We start from the raw sequence: 25281 nt of genomic DNA on the forward strand, positions 1-25281 counted from the left end.
AGAACTTCAACATGTTATCAAAGAGGCAGTTCTGGTGGCAGATGCACTTTTTGACTCAAGGCTTACAATAGGCTTCAAATACTAGAAATATAACCAAATTCAATCTTGTAGGTGGTGGCGACTATTTGATCGGGTTGTTCTATCTCCTTTAATATCAAGGATTATGATGGTAATACATCAATATCAACCTATGTTCTTTCTCCCCTCCTTTCTAAGTCTTCCTCCCTTATTACCTTATCAAATTTAACTCACCTTAGGTCTTAATATTTTTCAATCAAGTAGGCCAATCAAAGCTTTCAAGACTAGTATAAAACTTGGAAAAGGGTTTGCATGGTTGGAGGTTAAGCTTGGAGTTGGCGAGGGTTTGATATTTTCGGATCTTCATTTTTGTTTTCTGTTTTATTTGTGAATTTGTTTATTTATTTGTTTCATCTTTATGTATTTTTTGAAATTATTATTATTATTATTATTATTTGTGTCCAAGTAAGCTAAAAGTGAGACCCATTGTTACCCGATGGGACATTATCAATAGGTTGGATGCTTGTTGGAATGTATCAAAAGGTTGAGACTAATTTTGAATGACAATAAAAGAATGAGGGACTTTAAGTATTTAATCCTAAAAATAAATAAATAGATTTGACCGCTCTATTGTAACATATTTAGAGCAACTCTAGCCCAATTTTTTAGGCTGGCCTAAAGTCCAAAAAAGAGGTCGGCACCCCCCAAAATCACTCTAGCCAAGCCTAATAGGCTGGCACTCAGCCCAAGCCAGCTTCTAGGCCGGCCCAAAACGTGTTGAGCAAAGGCCCAGCCTATGTGACATCACGCTGGCTTTAGCATGACGTTGTATAATCTCATCTCTAGCGCCTATGTCGTCTGGCATCACCGATCATCCCACAAACCTAGTCACCAAATCTTGCCTTCTCCTTTGTACATGAGTTGTTGCCCCCTTTTCCAACCATTGAATTGATTAAAGCTTATGTTTGAAGATTAAAGCTTATAAATCCCAAATATAGAAACACCAAAATCTACGATAAACCCATAAAACTATTACCTTGGGTTGTAGTGCTCTTATCTAGAAATCCATAGGCAAAAACGAAATCAAATTTGGAGCTGTAAATCATAAATTATATTAAAAACTTGATTTGGGATTTTTGAGTAAAAGAGATAGCTCTCTCTGATTCAAGGAATAAGAAGAAGGATCTGCTGGTCTTTTGATCCAAATGAAATTAGGTGCATATTCAGCTTCCTCATTTGAAGAAGAAAACATGGAGAAAAATGGGAGAAAAAATGAGAGGGGAGAGAGAAGGTTGGTCGGAGAAATAAGGGGAGAATACAAAGGATAGGGAATGGAAACATTGGGAAGGAAACAAAAATGTTGAGTGCATTTTTGCTCAACACCATTTAATGTGGTGTATGCTCACCATCCTAATTATCACCATTAGATGAGTTTGAATTTCGAGATTCGTGTAGTAGATAAGCACAAATCTCGAAATTCAAACTTATCTAATGGTGATAAATAGGGTGGTGAGTATACACCACACTAAATGGTGGTGAGCAAAAATACTTCCAAAAATGTTAGACCTTTCGAGAGAAAGGAAGAAATTTCCTAAAAGAAAAAAATAAATTAATGATAAAATATTAATTGATATGAATGAAATAATGTAATATGAGATAGGTTGAGTGTCAGCGTATTTTTTAGGGGTAGAGTTGCATTTGGCCAATTACTGTTTATTGGGGTCAATCACTATTCATTTGAGTGGATTAAATGGGCTGGGTGTTAGCGCATTTTTAGGGGTGGAGTTGCTCTTATGGGCGTATTTTAGAGAAGCTTAAAAATGTAAGGGTATTCAATTAAGATCTAATTTTTTTTTTTTTTGTAAATGTTTAAGTATATTTTAGAGAAGTCTGTGGCCACGAGCATGGTGAAATACCATAGCTGCTCTGGGTTGGGAAGAAGTGGATAACCGTGGCTTGCCACTAGTTGTCTTTTTTTTTTTTCAAAAAGAAAATAATTAGAATGTTAAAGTTACAGAAGTCTATAGAATTTCATGTGTATGAATCTATTAAAGTTTGGATGTATTCAGAATATCATTGATTTTGAAAGCATTTTGAAATTAATGGCTTTTTAGAGATTTTGTGATGTATTATAGATAATAAAAATCTCACCTCTCATCCAAAGATTTTGTTGGATTTTTCTCTTCCATCTTCTCATAATATAATCAACCACCAATCCTCCCACTGCATTTCTACCACCATCCTCCCCACCTTGCCATCACCATCACTGCCACCATTACCTTGTATCGAACATTACCACCACCATCCTCTCCACTGCCACCATTACATCTACCAAGGGAAGAGCCGTGAAGGGACTAGAATGGTCACGGGTGTACCCTGACATTTTTTTTTCACCCAAGAAAATTAAAGTTATCCCTTTGATTTAAAATAATTTTTCAGGGTATTCTGGCCCCAACTAGAATCTTTTCCTTATTTCCTTCACTAGGTTCGGTATGAGGTTGGTGGCTTTTATGCCGTTAACTGGGATCACTATGAGTTTTGAGTAACTCAGATGATCAGAACAGAGAGAGAGAGAAAATCGACGAGAAAACTGGTTTTATTTTTATTTTTAAAGGGACTTTTATTTTGAATCTTAGTCATGATACTGGGTATGAGGGTTGAGTTGAGGAAGATGATAACAAGAACGGTATTATACCAATACCAAATGATGAGGGTCGGTAGCTTAGGACAAGACATATCCTTATTTTTCTTAGATCAGAAGAGCGTTTTATGGTGAGACTTTTGGCTCCTCCTGAACCACCTTGGTAAGACCATCACCACCACCACTATCCTCATCACCACCATAACGCCACCGCCGCCACTAGAACCATGTCAGAATTATCACTATAGGCCCTACCATCACCACCACCATCATTACCTTATCACGACCCTCGCCACCACCATACCTCCACCGCCTACTCCCCACAAACATCACACATGATGGCCCGCCACTTTTTTCAAAACTAATGGAAATGTCCATGAATTTTAATGGACATGCATAAATTCATGATAAAAGTCTCACAGATTTCATTAAAATTCACATAGAATTTACTCAAAATCCATTTCAAGGCTCACAAGCTCTCTCAATATTCATGGATTTATAACTCCCACAACATCTTCTAAATCTCACTTGAATATCCTCCCCGCCCCCTAGTTTTGTTTTTGACCAAAACAATTTAGTTTTCATTAACTTCCGGAAAACAAAAATAACCATTATGTTTTTATTCATTAGTTCTTATTTTCTGTGTTTGAGATATGTGAGTGCATATAGGAAAACGGAGGTGTCAAAATGGGCGGTGAGAGTGAAGAGAAGAAAGAATGAAAACAAAATCTTAAAAGTAAGACCGACTTAGAATGGCTTTCGGCTCCTAGTTTTCATTTTGAGTTTTTCTATTATATTTCTTCTACGTGTATTTACTCCATCCTTCCTTTAATCTTTCCCCGCCCTACATTTCTCCCATTTCCTGAATTTTATTTTTAGTTTTGGAATTGTAGGGTCTAAATTCTTACAGTTTCATAAGGTTGTGGGAATGAATTTTTGGTCAATCAAATAGCCGATCCCATACTCCAAACCAAAAGAAATAACTAATACCTATTCCGCTGGTTGTCGGATAATAGAGTTTTATGTTGAAGATATAACAAAACAAAATGCAGTTTATAAGTGGAACTCTATTCTTCACACGTCTCTCATTTCATTTATATACTAGAGTCAACATAACTTTTTGAAGGCTTGGTCATTCATTGAATACTCTTTTAAGCTGAAGTTAACCTCTATTTTTTGGAAATCCAACTTAAAAAAGCAAACTTGAGACTAATAAACTGAGCCTAGGACGTGTTGAAATAATAACTTGCAATGATATCATAATAAACATTTTTAGGCTTATCACCACCACAAATATCATTATTATCATCCTCAACTTAACCAAATTAAATTTTATAACAAAAGACATCGATGTTTGGACCGTAATAAGAAATTACTATGAATAGAAGTCAATGCCAAAAGTTATTGTAAATGAGACTATTTTATACCTTGTGGTTGACCACACTAATTTCTCATGTTAATAAACAAACTCATGTTGTCAAAAGCTCAAATTCTAAACCACAAACGTTCAAGCAAAAGAATCTAACCTCCCTACCCAATGTGGACTACATACAAAATGCTCCCACGTGGCAAGAAGCCCACCAATTTGGAGAAAGCATCGGTCCAGGTCGGTTAGATGTTAGAAAAATTGAATATTCAAAAAAGTTGAAGACAAGGAAGAAGCTAAGTTTGATTTGATGTGTCTTGGAACGTTTGAGTTAGAGTAATTTGGACCTCAAAATTTGTCTGGTTGATGTTCACACACCTTCAAAACCTCCCAGATTCTCCCACACCTTTACTTGCACCACAATACCATCTTCGTTCATCACCAAGTTTTCCCTCTCCTCATAGCTCCTGAATCTTTGGCTAGATTTTCTTATCAAAATCTTCCATTTTCTCGTAAACCCCATCAACAGATTCTTGGCATTTCCCTGAATCCAGCTGCCAAGATTGTTTTTTGGGAAAAATTCTGATCTGGGATTTTCACAAAAAGGTGGTTTGAGCTTTTGAGAGAGAGAGGATGGTGGGAGCTGCTCTGTCTCTGGTAGGTTCGTCGGTGGTGGACTCGCACACTAGTCCTTGCCTGTGTTTGGATGCGCTGCCGACGACGGCGATGAATCTCAAGAGCGGCGGCGAAATGGTTTTGCAGAGGAATTCAATGGCCAAGAAGCATGTGGTGAAACCAGGCTCCTTGGAGTTGGGCAGTTCGTTCATTGATTTTGGCCACGACAGGCGATTTTCGATGAAATCTCTTCCTGTTACAGGGAATAGGAGTACGAGGAAGCGAAAGAACCGGGGTTTTGTAATTGTTAATGAACTTGGTGGGCAGTATGAAGACAGTTTTGAGGATGTTAAGACGGTGAGAAACTTGTCCCCTATTGAGATTTTTGATGAACTTTCTTTGGATGATGTTTTATATGTTCAACTCTCTTACATACATGATGTAGTTTGTTGGTGTTTTGGTGTGTATGAGACCCTTAGTTGACTACCTTATCCGTTTCTGTATGTGATTGAATTAGGTATTTCCTATGTTTATAGAGTTCACGCCTTTATTTTTAGTCCGCTATGCTGTTTGAAATTTTCTGTAGATATAAAAGATTGAGTAGTTTCTTGAGTCCATTTGATGTGGGAAGATGACCGTAATGTGTTACCGCCATTTGTGCCACAAAACTGATTGGTGCCCCTGCACATTTCGAATGAGCTTATCGAGTTGAACACTCTTCGCATCCATTATAGACTAATTTGTCTGGACTTGCATCATTTCCCAATTTTGTGTAGACGATGGTATGTTTATATGCTTTCGTATGTAACTTAGCTGACTGTAATTTCTCTGCATGCAGCAATTACTCAACTATTTTACGTACAAGGCTGTGAGGACTGTTATGAACCAGCTGTACGAGATGAACCCTACGCAATATAGGTGGTTGTACGAGTAAGTGATCGACAAGTGATCGATCAGGCCACTTTACCATTTTTCGTAATATGGATTTCACCTCATATTCCAACGACTTTGTTGTTCGAAGTATTACTACTACCACTGTTTTATCTAAATCCTGCTTCCATTTTCTTTGGGACAGTTTTGTTGCAACACACAAGCCTGGCGACGGGAAGCGTTTCCTCCGCACCCTTGGGAAGGTATCTATAAATCTTTATACTGTGGTTGCTTCGAACTCAAAACAGGGAAGCCATTTTGTTTTGTTTGTTCTTTGTTTTGTTTCGATTATAATTGTATTAGACGCTGAAAAGAAGGGGTTCCTGTAGACCATTCCTTTCGCAACTCGTTTGCGTGGTTGCAATCACTTTCTGGAAACCTGACTATCTAAAGCACAAGACTCACACTTTCACACACATATTTTCTGGCCCTTTGATGTTTTAGTAAAGAAAAGGATACACAAAATCGGGTTTGGATGTTATACATACGCTATTGTTTACCTACAAATTTACGCGAATGACGGAAATACAACCGGTGCTGATTGACAGGAGAGGCATGAACTTGCCGAGAGAGTAATGGTCACACGGCTTCACCTCTACGGTAAATGGGTCAAGGTAAGCAACTTCAAGCATTTTCTTTTCGAACGAGCAAAGCACTTTGATGGAGAAATGTGAGAACCAATTTTTCTTGAATTCTCTTTGATGCAGAAATGTGATCATGCCGAAATATATCAAGGAATATCAGATGAGAACCTGGAGTTGATGCGTGAACGGCTTTTTGAGACCGTGATATGGCCCTCCGATGACAACACGGAGAAGATTGGCTGATCGGGGATCGTAGCGTTCATCGTGTATGGGTGAGGTTGTTCCTTTGTCTAGTCTAGGTATATTTCACGTTACATACCAATTTGGTTCCCGGTCTGTCATTTATATTATTTGCCACCAACTAATAAGCTGCTGAATATCTGTAGACTGTATATAAGAACGTCGTCCACCTCGTTACGTTTAGCTTCCGATTGAGTATATATTTTCGCATATGAATTTGATCGAAATTATAATGCGACGTAAATGGAGATGATGAACAATTTGAATTGCCCGAACCACGGAATCTCCTCGTGCATGCAGATTCAGTTTGAACTGAACCGAAGACGAGCATTGTAGTGATGTGCCTAACTGTAGGATGCTGTCTATCGAGATATCGTTTTTGCTTTGGTTACGTTGGAAGGGAATCGAATATTTGACCAATTTCTCAGATTTAACGAAACATGCCTACAAATTTGCTTGGCTAAAAGAACTTGGTTCAAAGCTCTATAAACGACGTGAGTAAAAACCCGCTTCAGTTCTTGTCCACGCTATCAATTAACACTTGCGATCTAATAAATGTTCAATTTCCAAAACATTCGTTAATTCAATTTCCCTAAGTTCTAATTGCAATGTTTACATCGTCCACAAGAATGTTAACCCAAGGCCAACATGGTCCCATGTTCAAGTTCAAATATTTGTAGCGCGTTTACGTAAGGGTAATTGGAATCAAGAAACAGAATTGAATTCTGATTACGGTATACTCCGGTGTTTACTAAATCTGGAGGAATCAAAATTTAGTGGGTCCCACACAAATTTTGGAATCCAATTCCAATATTTGGTTGATTTGGATTCCTAAGATAAATGAGGTATTTGGATTCCGGATGGCTTGGGGAATCAGAATACTAACTTTTTTCCCTTTATGCCCTCACTTACTTTCATTATTTCCAAGATTATCCTTTTAACCCTAGACTATTATTTCCCTTTTCACGCTACAATATCTTAACGTTTTGGAACGGTTAGTTGATTAATTCAGTCGACCTAGAGTAAATTCAATCGATATAAAGTAACTCTGTAAATACATGCATAATCATTTTGTTACTCAATGCAGAATCCGTTTGTTACTTCATGCAGAATCAGTTTGTTACTCAATGCAGAATCAGTTTGTTACTATTATATACTATATCAAATTTTATTAAAAAAAAGTATATAAAATATTTGATTTGGGATAAAGGCATTTTAGTAATTATACTGGTTTATATTCCAATTCTGCTGAATTAGTAAACAGCTTTATGGAATTGTATTTCGATTCCAGACAATTTTAGTAAACAATTTCAACATGAATCTGATTCTGATTCCACCTCATTTCAATTCCTCCTCAATCAAATTCCTCACAATTTGATTACGGATTAGTAAACGCACCATTAGATTGGGATAATACCGAGAAATTTTTTCATATCCTCGATCGAAATCAAAATAATATCAAAGAAAGAGATGGGATGTCCGCACAAACTTAAAATCTCAATTCGTGCAGTAAATGCATTATTTGTTCATATACGATCGCACTCAACACCTCCTTTATTTGTAAGATATTTCTGTATGACCTGCACTCAATAATATGTGGGCGGCATAATGTATCGGGCAATTGCGGTACTAGTCCCCAAAGGGCTTTCTAAACTCCGACGCAGTACAATCTTCTGCAACACAATCAGCCCTGCCTCAATCAAAGTAGCATCAGAGCATCCTTTGCCCGATACTCCTCAACACACAGCTTCCACAAGGCAACATGATGCCACGATTATTCTGGTCACTTTATACATTTGGAAGTAAACGATTGCCGATGTATACATGTCTACAAATCTGACATGATACGACAGTATTGTACACACTACGTGTTGTCAGTCAGATGGTACACTAAGTTTACATAACTACATCAACCATATGATACAAGATAGTAAAAGGTGTTCAAAAGAAACAAAAATGGAACTGGGGAAAAATGATGGGTAACCTGGTTAGGAGTACCCCCAAAATTAGCAAAGCTTCCGCACCGCTCTGACTGGAAAGAAAGCAATGTGTTACACCTGCAAAAAAAAATAATGATGTAAACATAAACTTGGCTAATTACAAACATCAATTCATGTCGTCATTAAGCTTTTCTCGAGGCCATGGTCAGGGGGGTAGCCAGGGGGGCTGGGGGCCAGGGGGCTTCTCATGGTTGTTGATAATGGTTTGGGACTCGTAACACTTTGGTCCTTATCTTTTAAATTTGGCAGATGGAGGGGTCAAGGGTGTAACCGTTTGTAACTTTAGGAGTGGTTTTTGTTAAATATTAAAAGGACCAAATTGTTATAGGCGACAAAACCCCAGATTTCTCTATCCCAGATGCCCTCTCCAACTCGCTGCACTGTGACGTCGAGCCAGCGGCAGTGCTGGACTGCTCCAGCTGGTTTTGATATATAGAGTTTCTTTTTGGGCTTAAGGGGCAGAATGGGGAGGCTAAAGTTAGTAAGAGATGTTTTGCTGGAATAACAGTACTATAATACTATTCTATTATTTTTACCACACGAAACATTTAACCTGGCTTTCAATTTATATAAGAATAGTTTTGAATTAAAACAAGAAAGTCATACTAAAAGTCATTGTGACTTGAAGCTTACCATGTGGCTGCAAGCCACGAAGGACGCTGAATATACAATGAGGTCAAAACTAGTGCAACATCATCATTACTCCTGTTCTTTGCCAGTGGTCCGAGGGTAGGAAAATCATGTTGAGCAATCACTGAAGGTTGTAAACTGCCCAAGCATTGTTTTTACTCGAAGCTGTGCCACAATGAATCAGATAAAATTTAATCGAGTATTACATACAATGGATAAATAACCAATTTGAGAGATAAGATAACAACCTTCACGTCTAGGCAAGGATCATTGACCATGCTCTTTACTTGAGAAACTATGCCAGCATCGTGTAGTTTCACAAGGCGGCTAAATGCACCAGGACTTGATGGAAAGGTAAGATTCACAATGGCCCAGACAGAAGCTGTACGTAATTGGTTCTCATTACTCTGCAAAAACTTGAGAATAAAAGATTGTGTCCCATTGTCTCCTTGTGGAATGAGTTGTTGCATAACTGCTTCCTTGTGAAATTCATTCCCACTTGCAACATTGCTAAGCACATACATTCCCTATGTGAAAATGATTTAAAACCATATTATAACGTAAAATATTTATAATAGAAACAGTAAGATCAGCGATAACGATTAGAAAGGAGTCAAAAGCTTCAATCTATTCCTTTCTTCTGCATATTTAGATCTTGTTACTTTAATCATGAGAAAGTAAACACTGGTGTTCTATTAAGTCCCCAGTGGGCCATCACACGATTCACTTCTAGATTGGTTACTTGACTTTTAAGCATAAAAATCTTGTGCACAATTAGAATTGATGGTTAAAGATGGAGATGATGTCACTTTAACTAAAGCATCTGCCTGCTTTCTGACTCATGAAAAGAAACTCACTGGCCCACTAATTGCAAGACCCAGAACTAGAAAACATCTTTTATCAATAAACCTTCAATCAAAACTTGGTATTCCAAATTATCCCTGGTTAAACAAACAAATAAATAACTATGGAATTGGTAAGTTTATTATTCGCAACATTATTATATTGATATACCAAATGCACGTTTTCAGAAATTTCCATTTAAGTATATATTCAACAAACCTGCAATCAAGACGAAATATCAAAATTTAGAACCTGCCATGATTTCACAACATTATTAGACTGATATACCAAATGCATGTTTCAGAAATTTACAGTTACATATATTAACAAACTGGCAATCGGAATGAAGTATCAGAATCTAGAACTGGCACTGCATGTCACCATGGTACCTATAAGATGGCTACTTAATGTCATCAATCTATAGAAAGACATCTAACCTGTATCAAAATTTCATCTTTTGAAGCATTCTGCAATTGCTTCCCAACAGCATCTAATAACATGCCATCTTCAGCAAAGACAAGCTCAACAGACTTCATACATCCATCAACAAGATTCCGGATAAGTGCAAGAGCCTGCTCTTGGACAAAAGGTTCGGGGTCTGCAAGGTGCAAATACATGTAAATTTGAAGCAAACATATGAAGAAAAATTATTAAAGGAAAAGTTATAAGCTGCCACCGACAAACCATCACATTACCACAGATGACACTTGCTAATGAAGAAGCTGTGAGCTCCATGAAGATCTCTTGTTTACAGGCATTGTCTGCAAGGAACGTCAAGTTCCTTAAAGCCCATATAGCATTTAACCTCACAGTTGAATCCATTGATCTGGATAACTGAACAAGCTGTTTCACACCTCCACACAGTCCGAACAATGACCTACGCATGGTAAAATCAACTACTACGTTGCCAATCGCACCAAGAGCTGCAACCTGAAAAACAAAGCATTGAACGGAGATTTTCTGTAACTTACCATTTTTTGTTGTAAATGTCTAGGTAAAATATTTAAACTGTGGTGGATAAGCGTAATCTATTATAGGAATAGAAATGAAAATCTAAACTCTAACTGCAGGTATTATCTTGATGACTAATTTTGAATTATATTATATGTTTTTACTGAATTTTATTGTCTATAGCAATAAAGCGCCGAGTAGGCACGGCATCGCGGATGAGTTTGATTTTCAATTAAAATTTGTAATAATCATCTTTTGTAACATTCTTTATTCAGATACTTGTTGAAGACACAAATTAAAGATGAATTCAGTCTGAAAAATCTGAGTTCTAAGTGTCCTACTTTTTTTAATTGAGAACTTGATCTCTTAGTTGAATGAGTTAATGTCCCCTTAAGTCCAATAGATTCAGATGAAAGGCACAAGACGCTCAAGGAAAAAAAGCTCCAAGATCACACAACATATAATCTTTTTCACCATTCAACCCAACCTAGTCTGTGGCCTCATAAAAAGTCTTATATTTATGTGCTTCAATGCATCCACACAAATTTTAACCCCTTGAACCAAATTTCTCTTGAGCACCAAATATTATGATGGAAGCCCCTAAAGAAGCTAGAATTCGGTAATTATTTTGAATATCTATTTGATTCCCCAAAACTTTTATTACAGGATTGTTCATTTGTAGTTCTTTGGCAATAGCCACCATCGAAATATCCTTTATTTGAGCAACAATCAATCAATCAACTCCTCTTCTTTTTCCCTCTTTTTGATAAGTATCAAGCCACTGAGAGACTGAAAACACAGTTAATTGTTGTCACATAATCAAAACCATAATAAAAAGTTGATTGATTCACGGGGTTTTTGGAAGCAAGTAGTAAGTATCATGTGCGAAATATGGGAAGTGGAAAACACAAAATCCATTCCACCAGTACATGTAACCAGCGCCTAAAAAATAACTCATAACCATTGGCTCTACATTAGTCTATCGTATTAACAAAAAACAGCTCAAAATAATAATTGGGGAGGGGAGGAAGGGAGAGAGGGAGAGAGAAGGGGGGGGGGGGGAGAAGGCAAGAATCCTCTTCACCAACAATATCAAAACTGGTGCAAAAACGAAGAGAAGTCCTAAGGTAATTTTAGAAACCATTTGCATTGACGCAACTGCATATCTGTATTTCATTCAACATAAATTCTTGGGAATAATATGGGACTAGAGTCAGCTGACATAGAAACAGGTTCATTAGTAGCATATACCTGGACAGACGTAGAGGGGTCATCCAATAGCCGAACCAAGGGAGGGACAATCATTTCATTCATAAAATTACCTGCACACAAATTCTGAATGACAATTTCTTAGAAACACCTCTGTGTAATAAAATTCTAAATATTATTGACCTAGAATTCATTGCAAACCTTGATTGACCGAGAGACAGATCTTAAACAAATGCAAGCTGCCGTACGTACTTCAAAACTATCATGAGTTAGTGCATCAGATACCAATTTCAATGCCTGTATTGAGGAAAGTATCAGAAGTTACAAACTGGCTGGAAATTTCACAAACAAAATATCAATTCTACAGCTTAGTAAGACATAAGACAAAGAAGAGAAATGAGGTCATAATGATTTGCTCACAGAAACCACTATTATTGGGGAAAAAGGGACTGTTTTTACAGCTTTTATTTTTGGTTTTAAGTTTTTATTTTTATTTTTATTTTTATGAAGGAGAAGTGGGCACATATGAGAGAAAATATGGAAAAAAAAACAATGGAACGAGGATGGAAAAATGCTGGGAAATGGGAGATGAAGAAGAAATGAAATGAAATAAAAACTCGAAAACTGTTTGAAATTGCTTTTAATTTTCATTTTATGTATCATTTCATTTACACTTTTTCTCTCCAATTCCTTCATCTTTGTTCTCGCAATCCTCCCATTTTAATTTTTGAAAAATGAAACTAAAAACAAGTGTTACCAAAGAGGCCCTTTGAAAAAGAATATTGCTGGCCAAATCATAATAAACACGACCACAATGTATGATAAATAAATGTGCAAAACTAAATGAACGGAAAAATTTGTAATATTAACAAAACTGTAATAGGCTAATAGCTAACCCAGAACAAGTTAATGTGTTATATGAGGCAACAGACCTGCAATGACAGGAATCTAGACCTGCAGCTCTCCAACTTTGAGCATACATCAGCCAGTGCCAGCAATATTCCTTCGAAGCGTTTGGGATGTAACAGACTCTTTTGCAAGTGGTTGTAAAGTTTATCAACAGCATTTGCCTCAAATGCTAGTTTCTGTAGATCCAATTTTTCAGAAATTAAACTAGAAAATGCAGAGGGAGCTTCATCTCCAACTTGACCAGGATCATCATGAAGTTCAAGTAAGAGATGCACCAACTTGGTTTTGATGCCTATATCTTGCAAATAGCAAGAAGAGGAATTCCTTATAACAATCAGGCACATAGAGGCCAATAATCTGGTACGGGGATACCTATCCTTTGTTAATTCAATTAAAGAACTCAAAGCTCTCCCATTTTCAGATCCCACAAACTCTGAAACAGCTTCAACATTGTTCTTCATAATTGTGGCTAGAGACTCTAAACTATTATCTCTCTGACTTAGAGAACCTTCAAGAAGGCTAATTAACTTCTTAACAACCCCAGAATGACATAGTGCCTTTTGTTCAACAGTAGTCTCACAAGAACGTATGATTATACTTGTACCAAGTCCAGTAACATTTTCATTCTCACTATTCAATAACGAAAGAAGAAACTCCATGTTTTTCTCTTGAATGAAATCACACTTTGGAGCCAGTTTAGATTGATAAATCATCCTCAAGGAACGTGCACCGGAATCGACAATCTACAATAAAAAAAAACCATGGAATGGCATATTAAATGAGCAGGAAAGAAAAGGTACTCATGGAAGCAGGACATATTAGAAACACAGGAAAATTCTGCAATTAACCCAACGAGGAATAACTAGAGTAAAATGAGTACTAAGTGACACATTACACTAACCGAAACAGACTAGATGAACAATGTCAATAGAGTATTCTCCATATACATTTAATTTTCAGTAAAGAATGGAAGGACAAGATTTCCTTCTCTTTTATCCACTCCAATGATCCCACCCCACTAGATTAGAAAGAATCATTCATAGGGAAAAGACGTCGGGAGCACATAGAGATTCATAGACAGCAGACAATTTGAAAATGGAATGTCCGGTGGTGTCAGTCTAGTGGCTCTATCTTTAATAACTTGTAGAGTTATACACGTGATTATTTGTGAACTTTATTGAGCATCAGGCATTCAAAAAACACATACATGACACCTTGACATGGATAAACTATAATTCTGGATTGTGGATTCCACAATTCTCTCAACTACCAATGTTTTGATGCAACTTCAAATCAAACTACCAAATCAGGAGAATTGTTTATAGGGAACTTTAACGAAAAGCACCCGGTACTGTTCACTTTAACGAAAAACCACATTTTTACACTAAAAAGTCAATCCTGGTACTATTCACTTTACCCTTTATTTTGTCCTTATCATTAAAACTCAAAGTTTTCAAACCCTTTTCATTAGTTTTCCTTTGTTTTTTATATCATCCAAGATATATAGGATTTTTTTATACGGGAGTCACTTCTATAATCCTAATCATTTACAATTACGGCTTCTTTTTCTGTCTTGACATAGAGAAACATAAACCCATACCCATTCATTTATATCAATTAGACCATTTGTTCATAAATACTTTTTTGGAGCTTTTTGCATGTATAAACAAATGTCTGTTTTGCTACATATTAAAAAAAAAACGAAAAGAAAGTCTTTTTATTCATTTCACTATGGTCACTCAAAGCTCTTTAGTTGTTTTTACATGGTTTTCTTAATAAAAGAAAGGCCCTTGAGATTATCCATTGCGTATACACATGCAATCATCTGGTAGAAAATGGAATATATCAAGTTCTGATAGTAGTGGTTGACAAAGCACATGTTAGTGAAAATCGCCTATAGTTCTTGTACCGTAGGCTCTGCGGCTGAAAAATCCTAGTATCAATTAGGCATTAAAGTACTAGACTTTAGAGGGAAAAAGGGCTAGACTTCAAGAAGAAAGGTTGCTTGAGTTCTGGGACAGCATGTAAATACAAGATATTTCAGTAGAATTAAGAATAAAAAATTGGGATAAAAAATTAAGAAAAGAAAGAAGATGGGTGCTGTTCTTGAACAGTAAGGAGAACCCATGAACAATGCAGAGAGAGAGAGAGAGAGAGAGAGAGAGAGAGAGAGAGAGAGAGAGAGAGAGACTAAGTTAGGTTAACAAGTATCTGATACACAACGTGTGTATCAGAATTCACTAATACATTACGATGGGTATTGGATTTAGGAGATATTAATGATCCTGTGTGTGTTAAAATATGGGTGAATGGTCTTAAGCACTTCAGCTACAATCCCCTTGCCATAATAAAGGTGGGTTCGATGCACCATGTACTGATGTGGTATATTAAATACATGCAGACACACAATCATTCACAATCCACTTTTATGGAGTATAAACAAACATTTCCTATCAGGACTAAACCTTCAAATACAGAAGGCATTCATTAAATAACCATATCAGGACCAGAACATTCAAACACAAAAAATATTAGCTAAAAAACCAATTAAGACTACAACTTTCAAATATGATAAGCAATATTTAGAAAACCATTTCTATAAACTAAAACACCTGATTTAAAACCCAATAAAGGACACCTAGGAACAACTTCAATCACATTCTGTGCTCAATAGAATTAGTTTAAATATTTGTCAACTAACCCACCACTTAGTGGGAAAAGGCTTTGTTGTTGTTGTTGTATTTGTGCAACTAACCCAGAAAAAAAGACCTGTAGCTCTTACACTAAAGACTCAATTAAAAGCTGATATAATCCCAGGCCTAAGCTTCAGATCCATACAAAACTTGTCACTTCCACTTTCACACATATGCTGTACATAACACAAAAATGCTAAGTCTGGAAATTGGCAAATAGACCCTTATTAGCAAGTAGACCTGATACTCTTCCTCGGTTGGAGAAAACCTTACTTTGAAGTTTTGAAAGGTTTCAAAAACAAATTATGGGTTTCTTACTTCCCATATTTTGTTACTCTTGCAAATCAAAGCATCATAAGATCCTAAGATAAATTCCTACAAAATAGTCCATTGATTAAAACTGGAATTCTGAATATCCAAGCGTTTGCACAGCCGCACGGCCCCCCGGACCAATAGGCATACCCTAGGTACATTTAACACAGGCAAAGCATGTTGCATTGATCTTTGTTGAAGTCCGACTAATTGTGACACCAACTAATGGTCAGGGTAAGGCTTTGATCGTATAGTGAACTTCCATCATAGTGAAGACAATTCTCCATAAGCCAAAAATCTTTGATCACTCAATAGCTTATAAACTATTAAACATAGTCTGAAGATAAAATGCAGTTAGTTTAAGGGTAGTGATTTCCGCACACCCATTCTCTCCCCCTGCAACCCATGCTTATTTCTGGTCTATATCTAGCCTTTGGATTGAATAAATCAAAGAATCAAGGGACAGAAAAACATGGGTGTGCATTAGGAGGAAATGGGTGTGCGGAAATTAATTCCCTTAGTTTAACCACAATTCTAGTTTAAGTAAACCAAGTTCCCCATTCCTTATACCTGCGTTTCTTGTAATTTTTTATTTTGGCCTATATTATAAACTTCACAGCTGGGGAAATCGACCTTTAGCACAAAAAACGATTTGAGCAAGTAAACAAAAAGGCAACTGAGATCACATTTACTAGTAGCAGAAACACATCAATTTCCTATCTTTCCTATCTTCTTTTTGGTCCGTATCGATTTCCTATATTTTGAATTGAGTAATTCACATCACACTTCTTATAATCAGAAGCAGCAAAGCAATAATTCATTTCTTTTCTGCATTTTCTCCGCATCCAAAATAAAAAACTAGCAGAGAACAGAATGAGAATTCCATTAATTTGACATATTCGATCAGATACTTGTTTACCAAAGCAAAATTGAACAATTGAACAAACGAAAGCAATTGTACCTTAGCATCAGGATGCGATAGAAGCAATAAGAGGTTAGGAAACACGCCGGCGTCGAGAACGGCTTGGACGCCGGCATCGAAGCCGCAAGCGAAGCTTCCGAGGGCGGCGGCCGACTGAACAAGGAGATTGTTGTCGCGATGAGCCTGGGATTGGGATTGGGCTCTAGAGGCGAGGATGGCGGCGACGGGTGGGACCAGTCCGAGCTTGATGAAGGAGAGCTTCTTGGTGCGGTTGCCGATGATGCGGTTCTTGAGCTCTCTGAGAGCCTTGAGCTGGACGTCGGAGTCGGGTGACGTCAGCCGGGTCAGGAGGTCCGAGTGGGTCCCACTGGTTGAAGAGGCGGAGGCGGAGGCTGAGGCTGCGGTGGGCATCGTCGTCGTATCGCTGGAGGAGCCGATTCGGGTGACATGCAATGGCCACAGCGCTCCACGGAAGAGCGAGGTATAGCCTCCTCTGGAAAGGGACAGAAAAATCGATGACTTCGGGTCTTCGGCAGAAAACGAGAGAGAGAGAGAGAGAGAGAATGAGAGAAGAAAAGGAAATTTGCTTTTTAATTATTTATTTAAGCTTATTTATATACATTCCCCTGAACTTTAGTCATTGTTTCACTTTGGTCTTCAAATTTTTGGGTTCCGAGTTGCTCAAACTTTTTTTAAATAGGGAAAACTTGGTATAAGTCTAAAATTTTGCGCTACTAACTATCACAGGGTGACTTAATGTATGGAGATGAATTTCATGCCCATTTTCACACGTATGCTTTGAGTTTGATTATTAATGCTCGTGAATCGCATGATGGTGATCAGGAAAAACTGAAATACCTCTATGAGTCTTTCCTGCTCCTTGCCGTAGAGAAGCATTGAAGTCACTAGCTGGTTCGCTTTGTTAAGCAAAGAATATTTTGAGTCAATATTAATAATAGTTTAGTTTATTAAAATAAGTCAAATTCTTTAAGTTTATGATTATTTTATTATCAATAATTATCTCTTTAATAATAAGTTTCTTATAAAAATTAAATTTCTTCCTATTATCTCTTTAATTATTTTTTTGTTAATTCTTGTTCTTCTTTCTGCTCTAAACCCTCTTTATAGATTTTATTTTTAATTTTATAATCAACTTATAACACATTTTAATTGTATTTTTATATAACTATGTGACAGATTCTTTTTATAATCAATATAACAGATTAATGTGTCTTGCTTGTAGGTAACTAGACTTAACCTAATAACCATGTTGATTTTTTGGACCTAGATCTAAATGCCCTTATAAAATATGTAATGTTAGCTACAAAAATTGATAGAACTAGTAAAACAACAATAAAGCCTTATCTCACTAAATGGGTTCAACTGTATGAATCTTAGAATGTCATTGCACTCAGTTTTGCACCAGGTATTCTGTTAGCTCTAAGTACTCCATGTCTTTTCTTAGAGTCTCTTTCAAAGTCTTTCTAGGTTTTCTTCTACTCCTTTTGACATAAGCCTCTATCTCAAAGTCACATTTCTTAACCGGAGCATCTACAGGTCTTCGGTTTGAAAGGGAAAATTGAGATTTATGTGGGATTTCGAGTGACTAGCATGCAGACAATTCAAAATTCAAATACATAAGCAACGGAAGAAAAATATCAAAGTTATATTCATGCAAATTCTTCTAGAAGCATAGGTTTAGACTTGATGCATCAAATAAACTTATTGAAGAACAAAGTGAAGGGTTAGTTTTGTACCTCTTGATCTAGACTTTAGACCAAGGAGGACCACCTCCAAGACCTTTGCTTTTGGACCTCCTTGAGCTTAGCCTCCCTCATTGCTTCCTCCACCTTGAAGATTTGGAACTACTTGATTCTCCTTAGTCCCCAAAGTTGAAGGCCTCCAAAGATCCACACCCACTAGTGTAGTGAGATGGATGAGGGAATAACCAAAACAAAACGGGATGATTAGCTTTCTTCTTCCTTTGGTAGCTGGCCTATGTGCGTGATGGTTAGGTTTTTTCTCTCTCTCTTTCTCTCACTCCTACACAAAACAGTTGGCCTTTCCTTAGTGTTGGGCTTGGCTTGGCTTGGATTTTCTTATTTCAAGTCACTCCATGCTTGAATTAAAAGCCCAATGGATTTGTACCCAATGGACCCAAAAGAACTTGAACTTCCTTTAAGCCCAAAAACAATGTTTCATTGCTTCTATGGTTTATTTAGACTATCTAATTAATCTTGACATGTAATTAATCTAATTAATCATGACATGTAATTAATCTAATTAATTAATTCCATTATCCTTTGTTATCTCATCACACAAGTGTATTGGTGTACAATCTTTTTAGGTTCTAATTAGCGAGACAATGAGGTGGTTGGTAACAATCCAATTGATTAGTACTAATACAATCACTTCACGAATTAAAAATTGCTTTTAATTGTCCTTCTATTTTGATCACGACTTAGTTAATCATCTAGAATGACCCACAAGCCATGTGAGACATCTAATCATATATCATGACTACCCAAGCAAATGTAGAATTTGGTCGAAGAACTTATTCAGTTGGAATTACAATGTAATTCATTCATTCTTTAATGCAATACTCCCAATCACATTTTCAGGGTATGAATACTTTACGTCAAACCCTTAATGTGATTATACTATCTTATATGATTCAATTGAGCTGTATAGGAATATCTTCCATCATTACACTCGATACTTCGGTCCAAGGCTTCCGAATCATATATTAGAGTATCCATCCTCTTGTATTAGGTATTAGAGATTCCTTGTTGAACATTCACATGCCTCTGAGAATAAATCACTAACCCCAACAATGCATAGAATACATCCAACATGAGATGTGGTCACGTCTCATTATGAAATGATCAACATTGTATTCCCCAAGACATCTATGATGTCTCAGGTCAAATGACTACTTACATTATTCCAACCAGTAGAGTTACTTGCTTGACATGTGAGTAGGCCTCCATGCAATTACTCAGGTTTAATTGTGTTCAGTGGACTCATTCCTTTAACGAGCGCCTACATACTTGTCTTAGTATTCTTACACGAATGGCTTGAGACTTTCTATCATTCCCATTGAAGCAGACATAATATGTAATGCTCTATCCGGATTGTCAGTATTCATCTAACAATCCTATGATCAGGAACCTTTTGGACATTATGGTTATGTGAAGGAGGTCCTTGTAGTTTAACATATTTAAATTACTTATTCCATCAATCCATAGTCCATGGATTTATTATTTGGACATATATGGTTTATTGAAATAGTCCTAATTAGTGATTGTGCGCTTTTGTTGTATTAGACTTAACTATAGATTCTAACATCATCATGAAACGCTTCTTCTGAAGATTGACTCTCAAGACATATCCCCAACAATCTCCAACTTTCCCAGTGAAGACTCGCTCACGATTGGAACAAGTGTCGACTTTTGGAGCTAGTTCACACAATGTACTAAGCTTGAAACTCTTGAATTCCTGACTATGCACTATACCACTTGTTGAGAAGCTTGAAATAAGTGATGATTCAAAATGATGTTAGGGTGCGATTGCAGAGAGCTAGTCCATAGCTGATGGTCACCTATTTTGTAAAGTCTGACAAGGGAAACATCAATGCATGGACAATTAAGGTCAGATAGATTTGGCTGCAGTGAGTATCATCTTCGTCGGCCTCTCACCGGAGGATACATTAGTTGAAAAAGTTCTATCTAGGTTGAACGTAACCATTACATTTTTCTTGATTCCTCACCCTAAGATTAGGAACTCAAATTAAGTATAGTTTGGGTGATGAGCATAACGAACATCAAGAATGGAAGCTATAGCTATCGTCAGGAATTTAGAGAAGAAAGTTGGAAAAAAAAAGTTCGGGTATTGTGAAAGTTTTTTTCAAAGAAAACTTGAGAAATTTTGAAGGTTGTAGGAGAAAGTGAAAGAGAATGGATGAGTATTCATAGAGGTTTCTTTGGAATGCCATAAACGTTGAATCTAGAACAATTCATCTTGAGATTCATGAATCTGATGGCTAAAAACTCTTGGAAATGTAAAATGTGATATATCTTCATCATCGTTGTCTTGATGGTATGACTCTCGAGATCACATGTGTAAATTCAGAACGTCCCCACTACCTGACATTGATTACAGAACCGGATTGGTATGAGTTAAAGAATTACCAATGACATGCTATTTCAATTTACTCCGAAAGAAATGGTCCTAACCTTCAAGGGTACATCATTTCCAAAGCATAGTTAAGGAAATTTGTGGGACCATGAATTTTCTTGGGCCGGAGTAAGGTGGATCAGAATATCAATGTATTTATAGTTTGGTTATGGACTCAACGACTTCGAATCAAACTAAGCTGCCTACATGGAGCAAAGGTGCCATCACACCCTGTTGGGCACCAGAAATGGTAGGCAAGGCCAACAAGCCTTTCCGACCATATGCTTGTTTCACAAGACACGAAAACCTGATTCGACTAGGGATCATATTGGTTTCCTATATTCTTCTGTATTTCTACAATTTGGGAATTGGCTTGTGCCTCAAGTAACCACAATCCTAAAAGGAAATAACATCTTATGCTAAATATCCTATATGATTCTCTCGGTTTAATACAAATTCAATATCTTAAAAAAATCTCTCTCGACTAGTAAATACACCCCTTAGGTTTCAACATGGCAACACATACTATGCCTTCTTGCCCACTGCTTGAGTTTTAAGATATTATACTAACTTGACCTCCAGAGACCCTTTATCCAATATTACATCGGCCTTAGATTATTCATGGATGTTTGCTCTTTCTTGTAGGTGGTCGTTCTTGCACTCTTCTCCGTCCACGGTGGTACAAAAATTTGGTTCGAATAAGGAAGCATTTGCCAAATATATTTTAGTGAAATGCAATATATATATATATATATATATATATATATTATTTCATTTCTGGACTGTTTAGTGAGATATTTCTCCCACCAGGAATGAAGCATTCCTGTAAATCCAGTGACCAAAAGGTCGACAACTTGAGGTTGGCTGAGATTATGATTGGTAATATAGCTTGTGGATGTAGAGGATGTTTTTAAGGCTACTGCCTTTGAAGAAGAATTTGGAAAATCAACCAGAGAGCTTTCTCTGATTAAGAATTTTGGTTGAGAGAGTTTATCAATTTTAGTTTCAATTTTATCTAATTGTTTTCCAATTGTATGGAGACTTTGATTAGTAAAATTGTTTTGTTCAATGATGGGTTTAGTTCCCTCATCTTCTTTTGAGATTTTAAAAGGAGTTGCTGGAATCTGCTTATTAGCAGTTGTGATGAGAATAGTTTCTTGTGGTGGATGACTAGAAGAAACAATAGTCTTGTCTTCTTTAAGCCAATTTTCTTTAGTTATTACGTCTAGTTTTTTATCAGACTCATAGTACTTCTTAACATAATCGAAGAAAAATACTTCAAATCTGTGGGTTTCCATGAATTCATTCCATTTTTTTTATAAATTTCTAATTTTTCTTCTTGAGTGTATTTATTTAAGAAAATATTCCTTCGTGGAATGTTTTCTTCAGCTTCAATATCAACATTGAGCCTTTTGCGGTTCTTTTTAAATGGTTTATTTAAAACTAAAAGTTGATGATGAATCTAACCTGCATCGAAATCAGATTCTGTAGGAGAAGTTTATTCTCCTTGATCTTGGGTTTGAGGTTGGTAAACTAGATGTGTAACCTGAGAGGTCGTTTCTACGGATTTTAACTTGATATTAATCAAATCATTGATTAATTCTTGTTGAGTGATGGATGAACTAGTGTCTACTGTTTTTAATTTCCTATTGGCTAAATTGATTAACTCTTGATCCTGACCCATCCTATCAATTGGTATGGATCGATAAAAAGAATTTTTGCTAGGAGCAAATGATTTATGTGAGTGAACTGACTCACAAGACCTTCTGGCTGGACGATCAAAATTAATTTTGACAGTCCCATCAAAATATTGTTCTATGTTGTCTAAGTTGACTAGACTGTTTTGGATGGCTATTGGCCGACTTTCATTAATCAAATACCAATCTGAGGGTAGACTGATATCTGATCACCTAATGGTTCTTGTTACTTTAATGTTTGCATTTTCTTGGTTGGTTTGAATTAAAAGTGTATGATCTCTCGGACTTTTGGTTAAAGCCTGAAAGTTCATGTTGGTGCCAGTGACTTTGTAGTAGACTCGATAAATTAATGCCAAGGGCTGTGTTCCTTCAAGGATTTGATATCCTGAAGTCTTAATATTTAATGTGAGTGCTTTCAGCAAATGGGGGTCTGAAAGACTTATGGTGAGATCTGGAAAACAATCAAAATGGATAGGTCCATTGTAGAGACTTGACTCAATCATACCAAGTATGCTATCACTAAAGTTAGTGAATCTAGCATCTCGGAGACATAACAAAATAGAGGTGTTAAGGCCTCTACGTGTTAAAGGTTTTACGGCTATTTGAACTAAGCCAATGTGAATGTAATTATGACCATCTTTCCTATGGGATTTGATTTGTTTAGGTGAAAATAACTGACAAGTCTCATGTTCTTTGCTAAGAGCATAAGCTTTTTCAACTGTTTTAACATGATGTTCACTTCTAAATGTGGCTACTGACCATTTCTTTTTGTAAATATTTTTACTTGAAACCTTGGGGATATTCCAATCTCCAAAGTCAACACTTTCATTAGTTTGAAAATCAAGTTTTTGTTCTTCATTAACAATATCAGGGATAACACCTAAACTTGACCTAGAGCTAGTGCTGGCCATTGAATTAGATCTAAATAATTTACTCATAGAGTTCACAAATGAAACAAACAGAATACAAAAAACTTATACTGATTCAACTTCCTCATGCGCTGGCTAAACCCCTTCCTTGCTCATGCGATCTGCTCATGCCTCTCCTGGGTCTTATTGTTTGGAACACGCCTTACTGTTTGGTTGGGGACTTGAACAAACGACTATGAGGACCGACAGATAAGATAGACTGTAAAATGAAAGCTTGAAAAGACAAACTTAATTTGTAGATTATGAAGATGCTAATGCAATTACCACTCACTTGGCTCTGATACCAAATGTACGCGGAAGCTTACTAGCAGATTTCTAATGATGGAAAGTTTGATGAGGACAATAATGATCATATTGATAAGATGAATATGGAATTGGATTATTATCATCTGAACCATAACAAATCTGAAACCAGCTATGATAAACAAATAAGAAGAATTGAATGAATGATTGATCGGTATTTACCTTGAATTTGAGATACTCAATGAATTGACTGTGAGTAAGAATTTTGTGCCATTCAAAATCAGTAGTTATGAAAATAATAAATTAAAATTAATGATGCAGATATAAATTGAAAATAATTTTATTCCAAACTGGAAATCAACTTACAATTTCGTTTACTGACGATTCATTAGGAAAACGATGGTGCTCGCAGACATCCTTGATTGAAAATAAAATACAAGTGTTTGATAATTTTATGGGATGAAGCTGAATAGTGACTTCTGTTCTCTAAAGAATTCACAAAAAATCTCAACTATGTTCTATTGAAAGTTTTCTTTCACTGAAAATGAATTCTTATTTTGTAGGAAGAGATTGAATGATTGAGGCCGGGAATCCCGCTGCCGTCTGTCGGTTGCATATGCCAAAGGCTGTAAAGGCTGGCGAATAATGATGTTTTCCTTGTGTATTCACACTGCTGCTGGCTGAAATGATGGATAAATAGTAAAAAGTGATTTTACTATTCATGAATAGTGTCTTGTCAGAATGATTGTTACTACTGCTGTTGTTGCTTTCTCTGTGAAAATCACATGGCTTCTACTGTGCGATTTACATAGGTAAAAACTTAAAATGATTACAAATCATTACATTTTTGAAATTTTACAAATCAAATGAGTCTTAGGTATCCTGGTAATCTGCCCACTTGGCTGGTTGAGATGAAGCGTCTGATGAGTCTGAACTTGGGTCTTCGAGTTCACTGCGCAGTAAGGCTGCTTCTGCTATAAGCTTATTTGCCAGTTTCAAAAGCTGTGAGGATTTCTCATTCTTCTTCGAACTTGAAGTTTTTGAGGACCTGGATGATTTAGTGATTCATTTGAGGGAAGATGAAGGACTAATGTCTGATAAGGACTGGGTATTTTTTGGGATTTCTAGCAATGCCTTTGTTGTAGTTGCTGGTGGAGATACCATTGGAATAGGTTCAATTGGAAATTCCGATGAGACTAAACTGATAATTTTTTCGTAATCAAATTTGTCCCACCATTTAACCCATCGGGCTTTGTAGACTTGACTTGTTTCTATCTCATAATTCCATTTCATGATACAAGGAACCTTGTATTTTACCATAAACAATGAAAGAATAGTAATTCTGTCGTCGAAACGGCTTTGATCAATTTTCT

General features: G+C 36.5%; 2 protein-coding genes across 4 annotated transcripts; one reads left to right on the forward strand and one right to left on the reverse strand.

Moving 5' to 3' along the window:
- Nucleotides 1–4241: 4241 nt before the first annotated feature.
- Nucleotides 4242–6621, forward strand: LOC103425231 (chaperonin-like RbcX protein 2, chloroplastic). Its single transcript, XM_008363313.4, has 5 exons — nt 4242–4997; nt 5479–5570; nt 5716–5773; nt 6119–6184; nt 6278–6621. The coding sequence occupies exons 1-5, from the start codon at nt 4659–4661 to the stop codon at nt 6395–6397; spliced, it is 675 nt and encodes a 224-aa protein (XP_008361535.3). The 5' UTR covers nt 4242–4658; the 3' UTR covers nt 6398–6621.
- A 1539-nt stretch (nt 6622–8160) lies between these two features.
- LOC103401757 (uncharacterized) lies at nt 8161–17442 on the reverse strand. Of its 3 annotated transcripts, none has more exons than XM_029100037.2 (10): nt 16903–17442; nt 12960–13679; nt 12229–12324; nt 12070–12153; nt 10563–10797; nt 10305–10465; nt 9273–9551; nt 9028–9189; nt 8379–8451; nt 8161–8230 (listed from the first exon to the last, which is right to left on the reverse strand). In XM_029100037.2, the coding sequence occupies exons 1-8, from the start codon at nt 17272–17274 to the stop codon at nt 9133–9135; spliced, it is 2004 nt and encodes a 667-aa protein (XP_028955870.2). In that variant the 5' UTR covers nt 17275–17442; the 3' UTR covers nt 8161–8230; nt 8379–8451; nt 9028–9132. The 3 variants fall into 3 exon arrangements, with proteins under 3 accessions (XP_028955870.2, XP_017178718.3, XP_008338699.3); XM_017323229.3 differs by adding an exon at nt 10087–10119 and having other exon boundaries at nt 8161–8451; XM_008340477.4 differs by having other exon boundaries at nt 8161–8451.
- Between the last annotated feature and the right edge of the window lie 7839 nt (nt 17443–25281).

Source organism: Malus domestica, chromosome 03 (assembly GCF_042453785.1).
Source record: "Malus domestica chromosome 03, GDT2T_hap1".
NCBI lineage: Eukaryota > Viridiplantae > Streptophyta > Magnoliopsida > Rosales > Rosaceae > Malus > Malus domestica.